Source organism: Ruditapes philippinarum, unplaced genomic scaffold, assembly GCF_026571515.1.
Source record: "Ruditapes philippinarum isolate M1 unplaced genomic scaffold, ASM2657151v2 ctg8322_1_1_1_1, whole genome shotgun sequence".
Taxonomy (NCBI): Eukaryota; Metazoa; Mollusca; class Bivalvia; order Venerida; family Veneridae; genus Ruditapes; species Ruditapes philippinarum.
Genome location: NW_026856233.1, coordinates 5,321 through 31,923, shown reverse-complemented (window position 1 = coordinate 31,923; position 26,603 = coordinate 5,321). Strand labels below are relative to the sequence as shown.

At 32.3% G+C, this 26,603-nt stretch overlaps 1 protein-coding gene and 1 long non-coding RNA gene across 2 annotated transcripts; one reads left to right on the top strand and one right to left on the bottom strand.

The window, feature by feature from the left end:
• Positions 1 to 6,072: 6,072 nt before the first annotated feature.
• LOC132745890 (uncharacterized) lies at positions 6,073 to 8,224 on the bottom strand. Its single transcript, XM_060734898.1, has 3 exons — positions 7,659 to 8,224; positions 7,167 to 7,311; positions 6,073 to 6,532 (listed from the first exon to the last, which is right to left on the bottom strand). The coding sequence occupies exons 1-3, from the start codon at positions 7,731 to 7,733 to the stop codon at positions 6,132 to 6,134; spliced, it is 621 nt and encodes a 206-aa protein (XP_060590881.1). The 5' UTR covers positions 7,734 to 8,224; the 3' UTR covers positions 6,073 to 6,131.
• An 11,278-nt stretch (positions 8,225 to 19,502) lies between these two features.
• Positions 19,503 to 22,437, top strand: LOC132745894 (uncharacterized). The gene is made up of 2 exons (XR_009627915.1): positions 19,503 to 20,196; positions 20,812 to 22,437. It is a non-coding gene; the product is annotated as an uncharacterized LOC132745894 (long non-coding RNA).
• The last annotated feature ends 4,166 nt before the right edge of the window (positions 22,438 to 26,603 follow it).

Here is a 26,603-nt window from a genome sequence, read left to right as displayed (position 1 = left end):
AGAAACGGTGTTATAATAAAAATAAGACTTCATGAAAATTAGAAAGTAGAAAAATAAGATATTTAGGAATGGAAAACCCTAAAAGACCTGTATACATATAATTGACGGATGCGCATCTAAAACCTCAAATAATTAAAAGAAATATCTGAAAAGAATATTAAGATTCGATTCAGGACTGTAGCTATTTAGGAGTTCTATGCGCACCGTATACCCCATTACAAAAACATTTATTGAATGAACGAATTATTTATTTAAAACGGACTTTGGGGGTTTTCTTAAGAAACACTATTCACTCACTTGGCATTTTAAAAATAATCATAGCTTACTTGAAAAAAAAAATCCTAAAAGAATGCCCGAAAACATCAAAATGGAAAACTTTTAGGCTCTTTCAAAACAATCCTATTCTTGAAGAGTTATGGTCTGTACAGGTTACTGTCAATGTCCCCCTAGCACCGGTTTAAGCAGAAATCAGCTTTTAAACATACATATTATGGTGAAAACTTCAAAAATCCAAAGCTGTTGCGATAAAACGTGATTATATTTTTTGATTAGATTGTTATCAAAGGGAAAATATTCATTAGTGAATCTAGGTGAAGTCTTCATAGTTAATTCCCTTTACCCACTGATGTTTCATTTGAAATGTGTTTTTGTGCAGACTATTATTGATCAAGATATACTGTATGTATATGTGTTTAAACTACTTTATTTTGATGCCATCTTTCCAGACATCTGTTTTTTTCGACATATTGTAAAAACATTTTTTTAACATAGTCGTTATTTACAATATGTCCGTGGCCGAGTGGTTTGACTTCAAACCACTTGACCATCATCGGTGAAGGTTCGAATTCCGATAAGGACATTGGATTATTTCATGTAAAGAAGCTATCCTGAAAGCTTACGGAACGTCGGTGGTTCTACTCAGGTGCCCGTTCGTGTCTGAAATAATGCACGGAAGGGCACCTGAGGTCTTTTTCCACCAGTAAAGCTCAAACGCCGCCGTATGACCTATATTTTGTCGGTGTGACGACGTAAAACCTAAAAAACCTAAACAAAAACACATGTTGTATGCCGCTTTCGTCCATCCGTTTTACAAGGGAATACAGTCAAGCTGATCAAACTCACGGTCATGGACATTTCTCGTCGTTCTAAACGAAAATCCAAAACCAGTTTTAGCCTAAAAAAATGCAGTGAAGCTGACCAAACCCATGGTGATAGCCCTTTGTAGTAACACTGAATGGAAACGTAAGCCCGTTTCTAGCCTCACTAAAGGTAGTCAAACTGACTTAACACATGGCTTTTCTTGTAGTTCTTAACAAAAAACCCGGTTGTATTCTCATGTTAAACAGTAAAGCTGACAAAACCCAAATTGAATGGCGACCAAACGCGGTTATATGCTTTTCTGGTAGTTCTTAACAGAACACCAAGCACGGTTCCAGCTTCAAGCAATAAAGTCAAGCTGACAAAACCCACGAGGATAGGCCTTTCTAGCAGTTCTTAACAGAAAACCAAGCCCAGTTTAAGCCTCAGGGAATACAGTCAGAATACAGCCAAGCTGACCAAACCAACGGTGGTGATAGACCTTTCTTGTAGTTTTAACTCGAAACCAAGCCCGGTTCTAGCCGCAGGGATTACAGTGAAGCTGATAAAGCCCACGCCGATAGGCCTTTCTAGTAGTTCTTAACGGAAAACAAAGCCCGGTTTCAGCAAAAGGGAACACAAACATAACCAAGCTGACCATACCTAGAGTGAAAGGCCTTTTAGGGGGCCATGATCGCAGTAAAACCCAAGATTATAGCCTCAGAGAACACAGTGAAGCTGATAAAACCCACGGTGGTAGGCCTCTCAGGGGGTCTTGATCGCAGTAAAACCATCGGTGATAGCCTCAGGGAACACAGTGAATATCTGACACAACCCACAGTGATATGCCTTTTAGGTGATCCGGATCGCAGAAAACCATCGGTTTTAGCCTCAAGGAATATAGTGAAGCTGACACAACCCACGGTGATATGCCTTTTAGGGTTTCCTGATCGCAGTAAAACCGACGGTGATAGTAACAGGGAACACAGTGCAGCTGACACAATCCACGCTCATACGAAGACTTCGGTTGATATTGCAATTAATTGAAATGATTCATTATGCACAGTTGATACTTCATTTACATTAGGTTGAGTTCAATTGTTTCTTCAGACCACTTATTTTTTAAAATGTCAAAGTTGCTGTTGGGGTATTAATTACCTATAGTGATTGCCCTACATGTTACTATAATATTTATGATAAAATTATTATGGACTATTGTGTTCTTAATTACTTAGTTATTATACTCTTCATAGAAAGGATTGCAAGTAATAACTGGCATAGGAAAAAACAAAGCACTACTCACTGAGTCATTATACCATGTTAAGAATCTTTCTAGGGTGTCACTCTTTCTTCTTAAGTAAATCATTTCAGCTCATTTCATATGATGGGTGGCGAAATGAATTAATTGTTTCCTGACACTTCTTGTAGAAAAAACTGTAAGTCAGATTTATTTTTTTGAAAGTATCATATGAAGCTTTATCAATATAGTTCAAAGTGAACATTTTTTTTATATTTTGAAAAATGACATCAAGGGAATGCACCTGAGTTACATGCTGGATCTTGGTTTTGCTATGATTTTGAACATCAATAAATTGAAGATAATAAGGACTGATTAGACATTTTTGGCATAGAAATGGTGGAGAAATTTTAGCTGGAAAACTGCTTTATGACAATAACAGTGTCAGTGTGACACAAAACCCATTAACAACAACAATATTTATTGTTTCTGACTGACGCAAAAGTAGGTAATAAAAGCTAAATAATATTAGAAATAAAACCTAAGTTTATATATACTTATATTTGAAATTCAGTTCAATCTTTTTATGGAAGCTTTAAGACTCGGTGTTTAGATATTTGGTATGAATCCTTGCCTTGATGACCTCTTTAGAAGTTATATAAATCATGCCCCGGGGGTTAAAAATGGACTTTCGCATAGGTTTATTAAGTTTACATATAAATGTTGGTATATAAAATCTTATTTTCTATTTCACATTGTCTGGAGCATATTTTACATGAACCATTGTGTTGTGTTCTACAAATATTAATCGATATTTTTCCAATATGATCAAAATTTCCTACCTCCTTGTTACTAAGTTTATATAGACCTGTATAATAGTAAAATGCTGTATTTTCATCTTGTGTAAATCAACAAAACAAATGCCAGAATTCGGATATTATCTAGGCCTCTTTAAAAGGTAAATGAACTAAACTTCTGAGGTCAAAGCATCACCTCGTGGTCCTCTACAAAAACATTATTTACTAGGAAATATGGTCAAATTGACCCCATTCTGAACGCTATATAGTTGGTATTGACTTTTATGAAAAAAAAACACAGTTTTGCATGGCCTTAACATAACAGATTCCTTTTTATGTGGAAGATCTTTCTTAAAATGGATCTCAAGTGAGCGATCTAGGGCCATTATAACTCTCTTATGAGAAAAGGATTGCACCGTAAGGAATTGAGTATTAAAATCACCTTACCTTTTTGACAAAAGGGCATTTTCAGTTTGTTGTTGAACTGCGCTACTTTATAGCAACTGATTTAAATATCTATTTCGTCATGGAATTCATTAAATGATAAAGTTACCCAAAAATAAGTTATTCTTTTGTTCAGTTTCATACTTTTTGAATTGTTTTAGTAAGAGAACTTTCCAAAGCTAAGTATCATTTTAAGACTGACCGGTTCGAGTCATAAGTAGGAAATATAACCAATTGTGAAATGAAGAAGCTATCACTTGAAAAATCAAATAAATCTGATGTTATTGTCGATCTTTCGTACAACTTGCAATACTGCTTTAATTTGTATTTGTATCATAGTCTTGTCATCATTTTGCTGAATATCAAAGTCAGAGTTAAATCGTATACATATACCCGTACATGCACAGGACATTTACTGGAGGACAGGTATTAGTTACCAGAGCATGCCCATTGATTGACTCATTTTTTCTGGGGTTTACTTATTGTGACGACAGAGAAAGGGATAGCTATAGAAATATCATATTCAAATGTTAATTTAATAGTTACCTTTTATGGGGTTTCAAATTTTAACAACATGGAACGTGTTTTAATTTTTGCCTACGATACAAGTGAAAGAACATCAAAATACTCGACAATCTGATTTATATAATTAAGGGAGCTAAGCCCCTCGTACAAATCAGAAAGTCTCGTGTTTCGATGCTCTTTCTATTACCTGTTAGATAATTTTTTTTAAAGTTGATTGATAAAATCTAAATTGTTGACATAGAAATACAATTTTAACAACTGTGATAGTGTAAAAAGGGAAATAACAAAGTAAACTCTTTTCTTCATATTTTTAGGGTGACTTTCTTTCGCTCAATATTTAATTCACCGATAAATGTAGTCCTGTGCTGGTGAGGCTTGATAATCATCCTTCTACCTATTAAATGTAGTTTGAAGTAATTTTAGTCCATAATTGGAAAACATTAATTATAACTTTGAATTGCTTGTAATTATATTATATTTGCTACGTTCATACTTAATTATGTTTTCATCCTATTTGCAAACTAGAGAGATGTACTTTAAAAAGATAGATTAAAGTATTTACATTGGCAATACGCTACATATTATATTAAACATCTTTATTTCCTTCAATAGGTGAGGAGTATTACATACATACATACATACATAGAAATATAGATATTCAGATGCATTGATATAAAACAACAATAACAATTTTGTTTATATAAAATTGACGACGATTTCTTTAAGTCTTGTGGAATATAATCAAAATCTATCCAGATCAAAATTAACAATACTTAAATCCTTTTCTTATACAACAGATGTAACAAAAATAATTTGCTTTTAAAATATTCTGTTATATAAAAACATTTTCTTTTAAAACAATATTATTCATAGTATCTAAAAATGAGTAATTATATCAATATACTTAATTTCACAACGTAAATGCTTTACAAGATATAGTTATGTGATTGCCTATTATCTTCATTCTGCAAATTTGCAAAATTGAAATGTACATAAAATAATAATTATTATAATTTGACTTTAGTATTTAGTATCTAGTGTATGATAATCAAAAATTCAGATTGTCAATACTTTTTAAAGACTTTTTAACTTATATATTAACATCTATATTCTATTCTTCAGTTCTATAAATCACTGTATCACTGTATAAATATATAATCTAAACAAAATGTATAATTCTGTACAAAATATAAAAGAAATACCAGAGAAATAATAATTTTAGTTATTCATTACTTGCAATTTGAAACAAATCACCAGTTATTTAAGATAGAGATTCGCTACAGTAGGTTCTTGACCAAAGGCAAAGATATGGTCTAAACGTTTGATGCCATACTTTAAGTAAACATACGAAAAAAGAGACTTAAATTATTATAATATTATTTTGAAATCAACACTTTTTTTCCCACATAATTACTCCTATTCATCTAAATCTTTCCAATGCCAATCGCTACTATTCCGCCTTCATCCGATATAATCCATTCTACCCCGCACGGCACAAAGACTAAGGAGATTTTGATATTAATTGTGTGAGCGCCGTTGAAATGCATTCTTTCTTTTCTTATGATCTTCTCACCATCGTTGTTTAAAGAAGCAGATTCACAAGTTTCAGCTTTTGGGGAGGCAAAAATGAAGATATCAATGTGCTCCATATCACACATGTCATCCATTGTAAAGTTATATTCCTGTTTGTGTCCTTCCTGTACATATGATCCTTTCTCAATCAAAACCTTCCTTTTCTCTTTGACATATTCTGGAAATTCACGTTCATCATTAATGTGTTGCACTGCAGCACAAATTGTATGTTGAAAAACAATGCTTTGGATGTGGTAATGGTATTTTACCGTAATGTCCTGTCAGAATTGCACCTTTAACTAGTGTTAATTCAGGATCAGAAGGAACAAGAACCTGGCAGTCGAGAAAAGCACTTTTTACAGTATCCTGGACTAATTTTATTCTTGAAAAATAGCCTACCATTACAATTACTTTAATTCCTTTTGTACCTTTTGTACTTTCGTCAGACAAGATGTCCCTAATGTTTGACACAATCGCCCCTAACGTGTCCTTAAAAAACTGTTTACGACATCACGTTTTATACTTATGATACCGGTGTTAGATCTAACACTTACTCCATGTGAAAATGGTGATTCTTTTACGGCAGTTTTAAAATCTTCATTGTACTCTTGCTGACATAAATGATTTAACGATAACCTGAAGTTCATTTCATTATTTTTATCAAAATAATTAAATGCCGATTCTACATATCTTTCAAAATCAAACAAGCCGCCTGCCTGCTCGATGTACCTGAGAAACACAGGTGCACCCACAATTTTAATAATGAATTGTTTTAGCTCTTCATGTACAGCTTGACCACCCCAACCACCACCTGCGACATATGCAAGTCTGTGTAGAATCCCATCTTTTGTCGAATTCGCTGATATCAATGCCGTGGACCCTTGAAAGTGTTTAAATGTTTTTCTTCAGATAAATGCTGTAAAAATACTTATAGGAACTTTAATGTAGGCGGACATTGCTTTAGATAATCAATGTTTATCATATAAGATTCATTTCTTTATCATTGTCTTAATTAATTATTGCTTTCAATTTCCCTTACAAAGTATCAAATACTTATTTGTTAATAAACAAGTGTGTTATTTTTTTGAATTGATAAAACATTCTTAGAAGCGGTGGTATTCGGAAATGAAATATTTTAAACATGCATGAAAATGTTTGCCTCGTAGATGTCAGCCTATCAACATAGGGGTTTCGAGTCCAAACCTTACTGGGTCACCGCGACGTTTCCATACTCGTAATCAGACTCGAAAATGGAACAAATAAGCATCAAACTTTCTACCTAAATAACCTTAAATAAGTACTTTAAACTAAATTCGAGTGTTGTTAAAAAGAATATGTGACAGTTTAATTTCATTTATGAGAAATCAAGCCTTTGTTCAATACAAAGTGTTAGGAAATATTGTGTAGAATTATATTTGCATGAACCAATCTTCTAACAACACTTAAATGCCATAGAATTGTTAATTAATAAAAATTTGTGTTTATAATAAAATGATTTCTTTCAAGGACAGAACCTTTCAAATTTACAAGGAGGAAGCCATTTTCATTATTCAGGTCAACATTATTTGGAAGACTCTGCTTGCCACTCCACATGTACTTCCAATAAGAAAGAATAGCCTCTTGCTCGTTTACAAATGAATAGTTTTTATTAAATCCAGCCTGTTCCAAAACAGAAATCAAGAGTCATATTTGTATCCACAAAACAGCAAGTTGGCGATATAAACACGTCGTCACAATTTGAATATGCTCTCAGAATTAAAAGAAAAAAAATAGGAAAGAAAGAAAGAAAGAAAATACCGAAAATACCATCACAATATACATGTACTAAGATATACGTATATTATCACATGACAATCATTCCATTGGACAAATTAAACATTCTTTTTAATTCTACAAAACAACGCGATGTTGGTAAAAGATTTTAACTGTAGGAATTTGATAGAATAAATACAATATTATCAGAAATTGATATTGATTAAACCGCCTACCCAGAGAAAAAAACTTACGTATGAAAAGGCTTTCTGTAACATAGACTTGTTAGATCTCGAAAATACTGGAGAAACTGTAAGCATGGCATGCATGTCAGTTATTCTCCAATCATACAAAACTCTTAGTAGTTTGGTAATCACTTTGTCTGTGTAGTATTTTATTATCGACCCATACACTTTGTACGTTTCCAGTCTTTTACCGCTGCATTCAGTCACTTCAAGTTCTGTGGGCTGTATTAAACATTTTATGAAAATTACATGAGTTTTTTTTTTCTTAGATAATACATACAACTACACATTTTAAGTGCTTCTGCTAAAATATAAAACTTCTTGCTGTAAGAATAGTTATTATATATCTATAGCAAAATTAAAATATACATTATAACTTATCTGAGTGGAAAAATATTCTTTTGAATAGCTTCTGGTCAAGGACCATCAACCGGACCCTTTTGGAACATTTTTCCATACAAATTTCATAATTGTTAAGCCATGAATCTGAAAATTTGGCACAGTACAGCTAGGTTCTTCTTCTAATTTACAAACTACAACAAAAGAAACAACATTGTAGTTTGTTTATTTCTGATTATCTTGACAATAATATCTGAGACCTGTCAAGGAGGGTATCAATTTACCTTAATTGTCCACACTACAGTACCATGTATCCGGAAAGATATGTCTATAATGTTTATTTATTTCAATAAAAGCTTTGGTGTTTTAATTTTTTTAACATGATATACAATATTTCAGCAGAAAATGCTGAAGTTTTGGATATTCTATTTTTACTCTACAAATGATTATAACTAGTATTAAAAGTCAGGTATTGCACTCTTAACGTCCATTTTCAACGCCAGTTTTCTTGAAATAGACATTATATAATAATATTACCGTTTACGGAAATTGAAATAAATTAAATTACTGTATTATAAAAGTAACATGCATTTATTGTTGATTTAAAGCAATTGTTAGTTGAAAATCACCGAACAACGAAAACAAAAAATAAATCGAAAATCACCGAACAACGAAAAAAAAAAATAAATCAGGCATTTTCGGGGCCGTCCGGGTTTGCTCGTTATACGGAATTGGTGGTCTCCAACCAGTATGTTTTGCATTATTTTTTTATACCTTATTAACTCAAACATGGCAAAGAGAATAATCACTGAAACGCAAGTACCACGAGACACCATTGACACTAGAATATAAAGTGATGGCGTAAAATCTATTCGGATCTATTATCTTCCTTAATTCCCTATAGAACTTAATATAAAAAGTCAAATGTTACTTAAGAATTTATAATAATTTAACATCTAACAGGTTACAAATAAATGTTTTTGTTCTTTGCATCACTCTCCACAAATAATCGTGATGAGTTGAAATCATTACTTGTGTTCGTTTGATATCTTATGAAAATCTTTAAAGTAGTACCAGTATCGTTTTTCTTCTTCTGAAAGCTGCTTGTAATGATCAACTGCTTCATAGCCAAAGCTATGAAATTCCTTGCTTTTGTCAAATAGCACTACCGTCGGGACCTTTTCATTATGAAGATCTTTACTAGCTATAAAACCTGTTGGTTCGTGTGTAAATGAATAGAAACTACCACAGTATGATGTTCCTATATCAATAGCTATAACAATCATTGTGCCACTCATTCTGCATATACTCTAATAGGAAAGGAAATCACAAAATAATAGCTCTAGAAATGGGATATCTGTTTCAAACATTGTCTTAAAATAGATTAAATAAATTCGTTGTTTATGACTGCATGCTGAACTTCTTTTTTAAAGATATGGTTTGATTGTCACATTGAAGTTTACTTGTATTTTCAATTCAACTGATATAAAAGATTTATAAAACAATTATAAATGTACGAATAACATAACCCATTTTTCATCTTTGTCAGAAAAATTTCCTACAAACATAATGTGATACATTTAGGCATGCAATAGCGGGGTTACGATACCTTACAACACTTTGCTATCAAGTTATGTTACTTGAATTAGGTAAATGTATATAACGTAATGTGTTATTACATTCAACTTGTCGTCCCATTTTCAAAAGAAAACCTCTGTTTTTGTTTATGTGAAATGTAGCATCATTTTTGTGATGTTCACAAAAAATACTTTTACCTTTTACACAAATTAATGTTTAAACTGTTTGATGTGCATGTATATGGTTATGTATATTTTAGGTCATTTTCAAAAGAAAACCTCCATATTGTGATACATTTTGTTCGAGGTAGATAGCATCAGTTTTGCGATGATCACAAAAGATCTTTTGGATATCAACTTATGTTAATATTGTTTTGAGATACAGGTATATTGTTATCTATGGTTAGGGCCATTTTCAAAAGAAAACCTCCACTTACATTGAATCTTTACATATGCGCCTTGATATAACATTATTTTCTAAACTAAAAGGCTGATTTTAAGAATAAAATCAAGCTCGTTTGCCGTACGACAGTGTAAATTATCTGTTACATGTAAGAGAATATGTTCTAAATTGTCATATTTCAAAATATCAGATTCAATTGTTTCGAAAAATGATCAAAATCGTTTATGTTTCTTAAATATAACGCCTTGTTACCAGGAGACTTGTATGCATGTCCAATATAAACATAATTATTATATACCAATATTGGAGATAGTATCTCGTGGGCACGACTTAACTATCTCGTGGCCACGGCATAGTATCTCGTGGCCACGACTTAACTATCTCGTGGCCACAACTTAGTAACTCGTGGCCACGACATAATATCTCGTTCCCACGACTTAACTATCTCGTGGCCACGACATAGTATCTCGTGGCCACGACTTGATTATCTCGTGGCCACGACTTAGTAATTCGTGGCCACGATATAGTATCTCGTTCCCACGACTTAACAATCTAATGGCCACGACTTATTAACTCGTGGACACGACATAATATCTCGTGCGCACGAGATTAATAAAAACACAGACACATGTCACATTTGTGCCACCGTAGAAATCCCACCAGAGTGACGAGGAGATTTTTTTTTATTATGAACCGTTTTGTTGGTTACTGCATATTAGACGGTGATTTGATCTTACAGAATGCTGGAACAAGATAGGCAGAATAATACACAGGTCACCCGTTGCTAATTCTAACATAATAAACGTATTTTTATTAGACTTATTTTTTTTTCTTTTCAAAAGATGTAAGGAGTACAAAAAGAAAGTGTAATAGACAAACAAATAAGATAGTATGTTTCCGGGCAAAGTCAATAAAAATAATTGTAAAGTAATTATCTTCAGACGTTTTCGGTGATACTTTGTATATAAATGATGGAATCGGTGAGGAAGAAACGCGCACACTCTTTAATTAATTAAGAATTGCAACCGCGGCGCTGTTAAAGGTTTCCTTATCTTTAAACAAGATCAAATGGGAAAAAATAACCGAGCACACTGTTACACCCAAAGCTGAAAAAAAATCAGAATAGAGTGAATGTCTGTCCACTTTGATTGAATATTGATATGTCCCTCAATGAGTGGCCCTGTTAAAGGTCGGAAGGCAGCTGAATATTATTTGCATAGATTTAGCATTCCAGACAGTTCAAGTGAGTCTTTTCATTTTCAGCTTTGATTGAATGTTCAAATAGTTCAAATTAAGGCACAGAGACATTGACAGGTTTAGCAAAAGCAGAGTCGGAAAATATCTTCTTATAGAATGACTTATCAAAATATTGTGTAAAAGAAAGGTTGATAGCATGCATTTAAGAAATTTTATGTGTACACTTTTAACTATCAAACCTGGCGGTAAAAAGTTACAACCTTGCATCATTTTATGTTGATGATTGCATCCTACGACAAAAGAGGAGTTCTATGCAATGATATTGAATTCCATTCAATAACTTTGGCTCACTGACATTCTAGACAAATCTAAAGTTGCAAGATGAATAAACAGAATCTATGTCATTAAATTTTGCCAGCACACGACTTTGAGATGTAATCGGGATCAAAGACATTTTTCAGAGCAATGGATGTATTGTTGTTCCAAGACAATCCATTAAATGATAATTATTTAAGGTCATACAGTGTTGTTTACTAAAGGTTATTGCGAAAAATTAGGAAAATCTAAAAGCTTTGGTGGCAGATATGTGACAATTGTGTTTTCGCCCTGCAACCCCGCCAAGCGAAAAGTCGAGAATTAACAAGTTAAAATGGCGGGTGCGCGGGGCGAATCCACGCTAAATAGTGGGTTCGCGGGGCGAATTTTAATAAATAAAACTTCGCCCCGCGGGGTCACGGAGCGAGATTTAAGAAATAAAACGGCGGGGCGTGGAGCGAAAACACGCTTATTAGCCACCATAAAGCACAACTTGTGGACGACTAGTTTCAAATTTCACAACAATATCAAGTTTAACTTAATATTTTACCTGTGAGTGTAAGGTTTAACATGTATGTATAATTTTGTCACGTTTGAAATTTTATGACGCTTTAATATTGATATTATACTTGTATAATTATATTGCCATATTCAGTTCGTTAAACAATTCAATTTTGATATGGATTTGTTATAAGGGCGTTTTAGATAACATATTAGGTTATATCTGACACACTATCAATTCTTTTAGTAACAATAAATACAATATAATTGATTATCGCATGGTTTGGAACTTTTCCTTTGTTCTTACTTACCCATTATACTCAGTACACTTCAATGAGCATTTGAAAACTGTATTGATATATAACAGTACAGTTTTTAAAAACTCGACTGCTATATAGCGGTTGAGTTTTTTTCGCACCTTGTATATATCAATGTAGTTTTTTTCACCGAGGCTCCAATGGGGGCAGTGGAAACGAACATTCCAAGTAGCAAAAATGAAAAACAAAATGGAATCAGTAAAATAAAATAAATAAATAAAATGAAAAATATAAACAAAGATAATTAATGAAATGAAATTTACTCTCATTTAATCAAAATCCGCTGAATTGAAAAAAACCCTTTAATCTTGAATCAATATTGGTAACAGTTTACAATCCGCCTAATACCATTGGATGTCTTAGTATATCTTTTTTTGCGGCAGCGAAAACAACTTGAAAAAACTGCCTTATCATCAATAACAGTTTATTTATTTCTATTACAAAAGAAAGAAAACATTATGCCATTGCGATAAAACAGTTATAGTATATGAAACTCGCTAGATACGAGGATATAACACTGGCGGGGCGACATCTCGGATGTTTCTGCAATAAAATGTCTAGGCCTAACGGCCTCGCCATTTCTTAGCAGTAACTAACTCGTTTTATGTACTATAACTATTACTAATATATATAAATTTGAAGTTATGTTATGTTCAGTATATATTCAGAAATCTAACTATAAATATATTAAAGTGAATTGATTTATAATCGGTGGTCTGTAATACCGTAAACAAATATGTAAGTATTAAGTATCAAATATGTCGATATATAAACTTACAGTTATCGCTTGTTAATATTATCCTGTTTTCTCGTATTCTCGGGGGGTTAAGGACTAAACTTGGTTGCATAATATTTATAAAACATTCGGTTACAGTATTTTTGGCCTGATACACAGAGAAATACCTTTTAAACAAAATATTAAGAAAGAAAGATCGTAACTGTAAGCAAAACAAAAGATATTTCTGCTTGTATATACTAACCTTCACCCTCTATGTGAAGCAGCAGTGCGTTCAGTACCCATTTTACGTTAGCCAATCACCGTTACTGTTACAAAACGGTTCATCGGACGAACGTTTTGGCGCTAACGTTTAAAGATGGCGGACAGGAGAATAATATCAGCGATTGTGTTAGAAGAATTGGCGGAAGATGACTTATTTACGCCATTTAATTCTAATCAAACATTGGCAATGGATGTCATGATTGTTTTTCTAAGTATGTATATTCAAATTTCATGTAATTGTTGTTTATTTGCTGTTAAAATCACATCTTTACACCCGAATTACAACGCCGGTTCAAGACTTTTAACTGTCCGGGAAGTCTCATCGTACTTTTAGATTTCCCTTAGTGATAATGGACATGCGTAATTTGTTTATAGTGGCGTTGAGGTAATAATCTGTGGCGTTGAGATAATAAACTATCATTTTATCTATATTAATTAATTCGGAAAATTTTGATGCCTTGAAAAAAGTCAACGTTTCCCTCAATCATTGCATATGTTTTTTTTTTCGGATCTCAAAACATAATTTGTAAGTGTAAGTAGACTGTCGGACTATGCTCCCTACATTTTATGCAAGACAAAACAGAATTTTACTAGACTGGGGCTCAGGCTTTGCCTATTTTTCGCAGCTTGTTTTGGTGGTCAAATATTTCAATTGTGAATAAAATCAAAAGTGGCAATTTGTAGCCAAAGTGCTATGGTATCATGGTCATGTTTTGAAATTATAGGTCATGTTGGTGTCAATGTACAATATACATCAATACACCTAATCACATTTTCTATACAAGAGCACCGCTAGGCGGAGCATTATATGCCCGAAAGTGTTTTTTTTTGTAAGGATGAAGCATTTGTAAGACATGGAATTCACTGTTCATCCGATAAAATTTTACAGTTGTAGGTTGATTAATACTTAAGTTATTAATAATGACCTAAACCTTTAACCTTGTGACCCCAAAATCAATAGAGGTCTTCTACCTTATATGGACAATCATCCTAAGAAGTTTGAATATTGTGGGCCAATTGGAACTTTAATTATGCTCTAGAAACTGTTTTCAGTATTAAGGTAAAAGTGACTTTGACCTTGTGACCCCAAAATCAATAGGGGTCTTCTACCCAATATGGATAATCATCCTATGTAGTTTGAATATTGTGGGCCAAATGGAACTTACGTTATGCTCCGGAAACGGTTTTTGGTTTTAAGGTAATTGTGACATTGACCTTTGACCTAGTGACCCCAAAATCAATAGGGGTCTTTTGCCCAATATGGACAATCATCCTATGAAGTTTGAATATTGTGGGCCAAATGGAACTTAAGTTATGCTCCAGAAACTGTTTTCAGTTTTAAGGATATAGTGACCTTAACCCTTGACCTTTTCACCCCAAAATCAATAGGGGTCTTCTACCCAATGTGGACAATCATCCTATGAAGTTTGAACATTGTGGGTCAATTGGAACTTAAGTTATGCTCCGGAAACTGTTTTCAGTATCAAGGTAATAGTGACCTTGACCTTTGACCTTGTGACCCAAAAATCAATAGGGGTCTTTTACCCAATATGGACAATCATTCTATGAAGTTTGAACATTGTGGGTCGAATGGAACTCAAGTTATGCTCCGGAAACTGTTTTCAGTTTTAAGGTCATAGTGACCTTGACCTTTGACCTTTTGACCTCAAAATCAATAGGGGTCTTCTACCTAATATGGACAATCATCCTATGAAGTTTGAACATTGTGGGTTGAATGGAACTTAAGTTATGCTCCGGAAACTGTTTTCAGTTTTAAGGTCATAGTGACCTTAACCCTTGACCTTTTGACCCCAAAATCAATAGGGGTCTTCTACCCAATGTGGACAATCATCCTATGAAGTTTGAACATTGTGGGTCAATTGGAACTTAAGTTATGCTCCGGAAACTGTTTTCAGTATCAAGGTAATAGTGACCTTGACCTTTGACCTTGTGACCCAAAAATCAATAGGGGTCTTTTACCCAATATGGACAATCATTCTATGAAGTTTGAACATTGTGGGTCGAATGGAACTCAAGTTATGCTCCGGAAACTGTTTTCAGTTTTAAGGTCATAGTGACCTTGACCTTTGACCTTTTGACCCCAAAATCAATAGGGGTCTTCTACCTAATATGGACAATCATCCTATGAAGTTTGAACATTGTGGGTTGAATGGAACTTAAGTTATGCTCCGGAAACTGTTTTCAGTTTTAAGGTCATAGTGACCTTGACCTTTGACCTTGTGACCCTAAAATCAAAAGGGGTCTTCTACCTAATATGGACAATCATCCTATGAAGTTTGAACATTGTGGGTCAATTGGAACTTAAGTAATGCTCCGGAAACTGTTTTCAGGTTTAAGGTCATAGTGACCTTGACCTTTGACCTTTTGACCCCAAAATCAATAGGGGTCTTCTACCCAATATGGGCAATCATCCTATGAAGTTTGAACATTGTGGGCCAAATGGAACTTAAGTTATGCTCCGGAAACCAAATTGCTAACGGACGGACGGACGTACGGACGGACGGACGGACAGACGGACGGACGGACAGACAGACAGACGGACGCCAGGGGGTATAACATAATATGCCCTTTCGGGCATATAATAAAACTGTTTAAATAGCCAAGGTAAAATGAGTGTAAAAGTTAAAAAAACACCAGCTGTTTCCCTTTTCTTCGAGTAAAATCGTATTATGCAATTCCAAAAGATGCAAATTTTGCCATAATTTAAGCCGCAATTTAATTGTGATTTATTGTCCAATTTTATTGTTTATTACACCAATGAAAAGCTTGTGATCTTTGTTTTATCTCAGTATGTAATTCAACATCTCTTTAGACACCAAAATTATTAAAATCAAGTGCTTTCTCGTATTCTCGTGGAATTTGATTGGTTGTTAAGGCTGGTCGCTATGTGATGATTTTATTCTACGTACCAGTTCAAATCATTAGTGTCACTTCTAATTAAGTCTTAAATGGTTTAAATCTGTAATTTTATTGTGTTTTGATAACAGCTTGGCAGGCCATATCAAACTTTTAGGATCATATTGACGCCTCTTTGGTACCAAATGATTTTGATTGTTTCAAATATAGTTTGAACTAAATTTAGTGTTGTTATTTATATAATCTCTTTAATATATATTAAGTTTACGTTTATTTATAAGTTATTTATTAGTTATATTAGCATTAAACAATGATTACGACCGTTTTTCATTGCAGTTGTCGAAAATGAAATGTGTTTAGGATACTTCTTCTTTCTATTCGCAAACAAAAAAATGATTGTTTTGATGATTTGACGGAGGTTATATTGTCTATACTTATTAATATCTATAGTTTCTATCATGTGACCAGCCATTTGTGTATCATTGGATACATCTTACAACCAAGACGTTTGACAGAACTTTGCCTGTTCTTTCTTTTGGACACCAAACCTGACATTATTTGATACGTTATGTTAAATGGCGTAGTCACGAGTGAAAATATCAGAGCTTGTGTTCGCGGATGAAATATATTTTAATCTTATAATTTTATGTAAAACAATAATTATTAATAATAATAAATTTTCTTTAAATTTCAAGCTTTTTAAGTGATTTTATTTTTTTCTGAATTTGCCGCGTAACGTCGCGACAAAATTTACATATGACTAAGAAAGACCGGTAGGGTCATTTCAACTTCATGAATTCCTGACTTCATCTTCAAGAATTCACACTTTTAACTTCGTGAATTGACGTTTTCAACATACGGAATTCACGATTTCAGCTTCATGAATTCGCGATTTCAACTTCACGAATTCACGATTTCAACTTCATGAATTCACGATCTCAACTTCATGGATTCACGGATTCAACTTCACGAATTCACGATTTCAACTTCACGAATTCAACTTTGTGAATTCACGATTTCAACTTATATGCCACGTGGCCATGACGTCATTTGTTGCCATATTGAATGGGTAATGAAATTGCGTGAAAAAATGGTAAGTGCTCTTTTACATATATAAGTTTAAAATATATCATTATTTTCATTTTAAATCCTTTAAAGTATTTGTAGGAAAATTAATCATATAAGTTTGTTTAAAAAGAACATATATGGTGATCTAGAAAACATAAATCCGGCCATATCCTGAATTAGACCCCGGGACTTAACCAAATCTTTATATTTAAGGTATGACCCACCTAATGCATTACCTCCACTTTGAAGAGTTCTCAAATAGGCTAGAACCACTGTCAACAGCATTGAAGCTGAGGGGGCGCGAGTTCAAGCCCCGTAAGAGGCAACTTTGTTTTCTTTCTTTTTTTTTATATCTTTGAACACTATTTGTGCCTCTCAGATCACTCTTAATAAGAAAAAAGTGTTTTATTTTAATTATAAAGTTATTATTGGTATTTATTGGCTAAATTCTGTCAAATTTATTACCAAATATGGTACCTTTTCAAAGTTTAATAAAATAAAAACAAGATGGTAAAAGTATTTTATATATCTTATACATTTGACAAGCGCAACTAATATACCTTTTAAAAAATTAATGCAAACTTTGAAAACAGTCCCTGATTTGAGTAAATTTTAGGAATATTTTGAATAAGGCCCTCCAGGTAGAAAAATGAACAAACAACTTCTGAAAATGGGTGGGGTAGAGTAACATTTATATACATATTTCAAACATTTTGAGTAGAAACAATAATTTTGTTGGGTCATTTGTTAGCTGAATGCTATTATATGTTTTTTATTTTTTTTTTATTAGTTCATAATGATTATATAATAGAATAATTAGTGTTTCCCATTTCTGAAAAAGAGCCCTTCTATTTAGCCAAGTTTCACTTTAGAAAAATCTCCATAACTCGTAAACCATACGGTAAACTTTGTTTAAATTTTGCATTCTTGTGTCTTTTGAGGTATATAACTGACTTATGTTGTCAATTTTATAGTTCCTTATAGTGCCCATTATGGGGCTTATACCATAAAATATAAATCAGGGTTCAATCTATGTGCATCTGTTTGTCAGAATTGGATTTTTTGTGAACAAGATATAACATTTTAAGAAATTGTATTGTTTCATCTAATTGCAGATGCTGGTGTTATCTTTCATCATTATTTCTATGACATTTTCTTGCATTGGCAACAGAAGAAGCGATGGTGTATTTGATAGTTCGGTATTTCACGGTGGGATATAAATACTAAAAACAAAGAGATATTAGCTAGTCTTCTGTTGATTCATGGAATGAAAGTTAGTTATCGTCACTTAAAAATCATAAAGAGACTAAATTTACATAGACGAACAGTAGAATCGAATAATGAGATAATGAGAAAACAATGGGCGGAACTTAATAAAATGGAATTTTGAAAGAATATCTGAGGTTATGAAGCCTGCATATCACAGATAAGATTTAAAAAGAGGGCAACATATCCTAAGGGTGATTCAACAGTATTCAAGTATAATTTCTTTCGTATTGAGTTACTCATGTGACATTATTAATATAAATCATATTCAAAATTTCCACTGAAGGTGATTCATACTCTTACACACCACTTTCATCTTTGTGAAAATGGAGTTTTCTGATGTCAAAATTGATCTAAACCTATATTTTATTGTGTTTCATCAGTGAACAGATAATAATTACAATTAATTGCCTTGATAAAATAAGAGTGTAATAATATGCCAAACATGATTTTGGTAAAAACAAATGGGCAGATAACTTAGAAAACAATAATCTACTGACACCAAATTGAATAAAAAGACCAAACAGACTTAAACAAACCTATCAGAGTTATGAAACTTAAAAAAACACAGTGCATCGTTACATCGCATTGATATTTCAAGTTCATGTTAATTTATCTACTGGTTCCTGAAACGGAATGATATTGATAAGGACATACAATAATAAACTTGTAACAAGTCACATCAATTTTTTGAGAAAAAAAGATGACTGGACCTGAAAAAAGTAATTTATGAAGCAGGGTCATTGTAAGTCAATTTGAAAGTATATCCTCAAAGAATGTTGTGTCTATGTATATAGACAAATTCATTTATAGATAACTTATTTATACCCACTTAGGTTACATTGTTTGTGATATTTTCTACCCCATAAAATTCATATAAAAAGCTTACTAACTAACTTAAACTGTCAGAGATACGAAACTTTACGTGCACACACACACACACACACACACGCACGCGTACGCGCACGCACGCACACACACACACAACACACACACACACACTTGTTGTATTGTCGCCTTTCTTTTATTTTTCCGAAAATGCGAAAGGACGATGGTACGACATGGCGTAACTTAGCGACCTTGACAAAAAGGAGTGCGATTTTTCGAAAATTAAGTTCATGACGTCACTCACTTACATTATTCTTTCGGGGATGCTGTATTACCTTTGTTGATTGTCAAGCGTTTTTTTAGACAACCACAGCTTTCACATTTATTTATAAAGTGATTTACGTTAATTGTAATTTAGATGGAAAAATAAACTTATTTTGTTTATATTGCAAACAGTACAAAGAGACAATATCGTTTTTGTTTGATAACCGTATTTTACCTTTAATCTCAACATGGACTAACCAAGTAGTGTGCGTGTCACTGTATAGATCTACAGATCTAACTACAGTTGAACGTTGAGATACCACGTCTTTTGTTCTCTTAAACATTTAGGTGATTTCAAACGAGACAAACATGTTATTTGACAAAATAGGACTCGCTCTCTTAGGATTAGCTTTAATCTTAAATATTATAGGCGTGGCAATTCCATATTGGTTTTATTTCTCTTTAACCGCGGAAGGTGAAACCTGGACTACAAATTTTGGTCTATGGAAGACATGTGTGGCTGCAACAGCGGGCAAAGGCGGTACCTTAGTTACACAATGCATAAACTTCCACAACACGGACGGTTTTACTGTGCGTAAGTATTTAAAATTTAACTTCATATCATATTCTCATTATATTATAAATATCTACTTAGTTCTATGTTATTTGTTTTTTTTTTAAATATACTAGCATGCGAGCAGTTCCCGTACAAAAATCATAGTTACTTAAACATTATTTTTTATTACGCGCACTCACCAAAATTTGAATGTTATACATCAATATTTGGCTCGTCACACAAATCATGGAAATTCCATCATGTTCTAAACATAGGATAACCCTTACTTATGAGGCCTCATATGGGGTACCGAAATTATCCATTATTTTGTATGAAGAGAAGTAGTTCCCGTACATAAAGTCTAACCCATTATAATTATACAATTTTATTATATCGGACCTATTTTTCATTTACAATTGTTGAACAGACCATTATCTAAGAGATAAATAGATGTAATTCAGGAAATAGAGCGTAGACTAAACGCGGGTATCTATTACCCGGTACCGTTACCCCAACGCATTCACATGCAATAGCATTCTTGTATGCATGATATTTTACGCATCAAAGCCATAAAATTATTTTATATAGTAATATTGGTCAAAATTCTGATAATCAAACAAGTTTTCATCACATTGCCTACTTATTTGTAAACAGGTGGTATTAGTGGAAAACCCTTTAACAAGCCTCACGTGTAAATATTTTTGCGCATGCGCGCAAGGACGGAATCCCCCAGAGAAAACAAGGTCACGTTTTGACGACGCACAGGTAAAAGTGATTTAAAATGAGACTTTTTATATGTATTGTCGAACTGACACTTAGATTTTGTCTCGTTAATGTATCTGCTTGATTTGAAATGATTTTTGTATTTTCTGATCGCAAGATCAGTAAATACATAGCTAACATCCACGGTCTAACACAAAATTTCCTAACAGTCCTAACAACGCAAAGTAGTTCTCACTCAAAACTGCTTAAAAACCAGCAATTTAAAAGAAAGAACAATTTTTTGTTACAAGTGTCCAACAAATTACTTCACATACAAACTTTAAAAGTAGCGTTGGCTTATAGAATTGTCAATAAATGCACACTCACAAATTACGCGGATGAATATGATTTTAATCGATGAAAATGCTATTTTTAGCGATGTCGATTACCGAATACTACACAAATAAATCTGACTGCCGAGTAGTTGAATATATAGTTTCTACATGTTGGACTGTTTGGGCGAGAAGATTTTTGCTAAATTATTTACTTCAATTTTAAACAACAGGTTTACCCTGAACAAAATACCTCGAAATTACCCTAACCCGAAATGCAATGGAAATTCTAAATTTAGAATGACTTGATTTTATTCAGCCTCTGTTTTTATAACTTCTCCGTGGTGCAGGGGTAACGCGCTCGTAATGTGTGAGAGGCCTGGAGTTCAAATCCCAGTCGAGTCAACATTTTTTTAAATTCTTTTTTTAGTGTCTTTGGAAATAGCCACGATATGCAAGGATAAAGTGTGGCTATCATAAAAAAATGAACATAAATGATTTTTTAGCAACGGATATACATGTATACAATCATTTATAATCCATATGTGTAATGCATGATCAACACCACACTTGTGTAATTGTCCCTTATTATGTAATCGCTATTAGCGAAGACCCCCTCTAAAGTTATCTGTTCACACTTACTAACAATATGACACTGGTTACATTACCATGTTGATCATGCTGAGCATAATTGTTTATTACACAATAATTGTAATATCTATTTTAATAAAAAAAAATACAGATTTTATGAATATTGTTTTCTTTTCTTTTTTGTGTTTTATGTGCTATTTTAATACTGAGTTTTTACGTTTACTACTATTTTAAGAATTCAATTGTCATATTGACCGACGATTATAAGTAAAAACTTAACTGGAAAAAGTCAGTAAATTATGGTTAAACTTTTAATATATAATATTGTTTATTCTTAAAACATATACATGTACATTTGTATTTCTCTTTATCATTTTTTAAATTATCAATCAATTGAATAATTCATAAAATCTAATTTGTAACTTTGAATAATTCCTCGGCATCTTTACTAAACACGAATAACAAATTAAATAAAATGTTTCAAAGTTGATAGTGTCATATTAATACCATAAAAATGTACCTTTTTTCTCAATTATTGTACATATTTATTGTTTTTATCTCATATAGATAAAATAAAACATGTTATTGTTGTTGTTGGTTTTTTTTTCGAATTGTATGTTTATGTATAATAATAATCAATAAATTTGAGAGTTGATCTGTGTTTATTGGCGTCCGCGCCGAAGCACGGCGCCCTTTATGGAATGAAATCAGATTTTGTGAAAGGGCGACAGCAACTTCTCGAGCATTTTAGTCGGTCATAATAAAAGCCGATCATTCCGATCGGTATGAGGGTGCTTGATTATTATTAATTAAAGTTTGATAAGTTAGTTTGATAAGTTTATTTTTCAAATTCCATAAGGCCACATGGCCCGTGTGGATACACAATACAATATATATATATGGCAAGACAGTGTACAAAAATAAATTTCAAACAAGTTTTAAACAACAACGGAGAAGGTTTACATTCATTTGCATGTTGAAATATCTTAGTATATTAATAATCCATTTCTTATAATATCTAAATGTTTACAAAATTATGTATGTGTTGTATTCTATAAACTACCCCTGCTCTTCCTTGTCACAAAATAACTATGTGTGTTAGATATATGAGTCCTTACATACTAGTCATATCCTGATCTTGTCAAAACGAAACACAAGACCAACATAAATTATGAGTCTTTAATATTTTAGATAGGAATTTGCATACTGTAAGTATCCTGATCTTATCGAAAACGAAACACAAGATCAACATACAGCTTGAAGAGAGATATTCTTTAAATGCTCGAAAACTAATGCTGAGTTAAAAAGAATACAACAATATTACTCTGTAAAGTATAGTCGTATGAATTACATCGTGACACTAAATTATTATTCTGAAGAAGAGTCGTGGAGTAATTTTTTGAAAACTTTAAAATTTGCTATCATGTATATATGTAATCATATACATATACACATACATATACATAAATACACATATATACATACAGAATAAATATACTATAAAAGTTACACTTATTGACATCACGAAGATTGATTACGATTTGTATACAACTTCTCTTTTCTAATTTCAAAAGCGCTATGCACATATTTACCAAACTTACGTGCTACACAAATGTTTTCCGTATTTAATAAGTCTATGAGTTTTAACATATTTGGTCTTTTCCAATAGTAAGTAGGTATTAAACGTTTTCTTATATCACTATATAATTTACATTCCAATACAAAATGAAATTCGTCCTCTAGGACGTTACAACAAAAACACGTTCTTTCATTAAATGGTGTACTATGGGGTTTAGTCCATCTACCAGTCTCAATATGAAGCCTATGAGATGATACTCTTAATTTAGTTACACTACTACAGAATCTTTTCACATGAATAAAATTAAGGTATGGTTGAAATTTAAAGTCGGATATTTGTTTATAAAACAGAGCTCTACTCGAGTTATCTAATCTACACGACCAATTCTGTACGAATTGATCTGTTAATCTTTGTTTTACAATACATAAAAAGTAATCAGAGTTTCCCACACTTTGCATTAACCAAGCATCATAAAAACCTAAATCACACAGAAGATGTTTTACAAGTGAACACCAGTTTGTTTTGTTGGGAAAATTTTCAAAATCGTTTTTCAGTAATGTATAAACTTTCTTCACATATTTATTTTCATTTGTATGCAATATCTTTAACCAAAATTTTACAATATTGTAATAACGTACTGATTTAAATGATATTCTACCTAGTTCACCATATACAAAATCGTTTTGAGTAACTTTTTTGACACCAAGAATCCGTTTACAAAATTGCATATGTACTCGTTCTACACTATTACCTTGAATAAACCCCCAAACCTCGCTACCATAATTCAAAATAGGCATTATAAGTTTATCAAATAGTTCTAATCTATGGGAAAGTGAAATGTTAACAAATTTACATAAATACTTATCCATTTTAAAAATTGCTTTCATTGCTTGTCCAGCAATGGTGTTCTGTGCTTCTGTGAATGAACCACCCGTTGTGAATACTAAACCTAAATAAGTGAACTTATTAACAATATCAATAGTATTATCTTTATAATAAAAAAACTAAGTTATCTGGCAATCTACCGCCTCTTTTAAATATCATAATTTTCGTTTTAACTGTAATTACTGTAAGTTTCCACCTATCACAATAATCAGCCAGGCAATTTAAACCTTTTTGTAATTCATCACTACTATTAGCAAAAATAACAATGTCGTCCGCATATAAAATTAAAAACATTTTAAACATATTAACATCTATTCCTTCCAAGTCATTATGAAAGAAACAATCTTCTAAATCGTTTAAAAACATAGAAAAAAGAAAGGGAGACAAACACTCTCCTTGGCGTACGCCTAGTGAACATTCATAGCTATTACTTAACTTATTACAATATTTAATTCTTGATTTGACTGAGTCGTACATTGATTTCATTATATTTAAAATATTACCACGAATTCCAAGTTTAATTAGTTTAAACCATAAGTTATCCCTTACAACATAATCAAAAGCTTTGGTGAAATCAATAAATGCACAAAAAAGTTGCCTCCCCTGATTAATCAAATGTGTAATTAAGCCATGCAATACAAAAATGTTGTCAACGGTTCCCATATTTGACCTAAATCCAGCCTGTGTCTCTACATAAACACTATATAAATCTGCCCATTTAGATAATCTGTTATTCAATATACGAGTAAATAGTTTCCCTAACGTGCTAAGTAATGTGATACCCCTATAATTATTAACATCGTTTATACTACCTTTTTTATGTAGAGGAATTACAAAACCTTCCGACCAACTATCTGGGAAGTACCCGTGTTCAAAAATTTTATTAAATAAACATGTTAAGGGTGAAACAAGTATATTTTTACCATGAATAAAAAAATTCATTTAAAAGAAAATCCGGACCATCACTTTTACCCGATTAAGCTGGTGTATAGCCTTAATAATATCATCTTCGGTAAATTTTACATTTAACTCATCAAACATAACGCTAAATTCATTTTTCTCATATCTATCAATAAAATACAAAATATCATCATCAGGCGTATAAAATTGGCTTTGTGGGTTGTTTACAGATTTGAAGTATTTTTCAAAAGCATCCAATTGCACATTTGAGTGTTTAATACCTGCATTCTTTTTCAACATATTCCAATACAATTTTGCATTTTTATACCTGGCCTTTGTTAATTTCATTGTTTCCATTTTGTCATATTCGTATTTGCTTTTTCTTATACAGGATTTATATTGTGACCTTGCATTTATCAAGTTTATTCGATTTTCATCACTTTTATTTACTCTGTACCTATTTAACATTTTGTTAAAAATTATTTTCTTCTCATGACATTCCTCACTAAACCAACTATTTTTCGGACTTTGATACATTTATATTTTCATTTTGTTTGATATCTTTCTTGAACAATGGAGAAGCAACATCTTCCAATAATTCTGACAAATAACTAACACTTTTATCAATATCCTGAATATTTCGAGCCAAATTAACATTTTCATTAAAACTGTTTATTTTATGTACGAAATCAGCAGACGACACACCTTTTACAAAATCATTTTTACGGTCATTTGACCATACATATTTATAATTTACAGATTCATACATACAATCATTTCTACAATCATACGGTTTGTCAAATTCAAATGAAAAAGATACAACACAATGATCAGATAATATGTTTGGGTCCGATACTTCAAAGCTTTTAACATAACTAAACAAATGTTGTGATCCTATTACATAATCTACTAAACTACAACCTCTATGACCGACAAATGTATATTGACCCTTTAAATTGTCATTTCCTACCCGACCATTTAAGATGCGTAACCCAGTCTGTTTACACAAATCTAATAATAAAACACCGTTATTGTTCATTCGGCCTTTGTCCTGAGAATATCTCTTTAACTCTTTATCAATAATATAATCATCCGGCAAAAATTGTACGTATTTAAAATTATCATCTACCACAAAATCTGGTTTGTCAGAAGTACGTGCATTCATGTCACCACACAACAGTAAATTATAGTTACTTTCATGTTTTGACTCAATCAGAGTAATAAAATCAATCAGTCTGTCAAAAATATTAGAGTCAATCATCGACTGCCGACTACTATCGTCCGGAACAACGTAGCACATACATATAAAAAGATCATTTTCAAGAGACAATTTTGAACCCTCGATTTTTATACATAAAATGTCATCACTATTATAATTAAAAATGAAATGTTGCGATATGTACAATGAATAGCGAACTGGAGATTTTCGCAATAATGAAATAACCTTTTCAGTCTCT

Excerpts from the sequence above, each read along its gene's own strand:
- LOC132745890 (XM_060734898.1), bottom strand. The coding sequence starts at position 7,733 with ATGCATGCCATGCTTACAGTTTCTCCAGTATTTTCGAGATCTAACAAG. Across the intron at positions 7,312-7,658 it reads TACAGAAAGCCTTTTCATAC|GCTGGATTTAATAAAAACTA; the intron begins GTAAGTTTTTTT and ends GTTTTGGAACAG. Across the intron at positions 6,533-7,166 it reads CCTCCTTGTAAATTTGAAAG|GGTCCACGGCATTGATATCA; the intron begins GTTCTGTCCTTG and ends AACACTTTCAAG.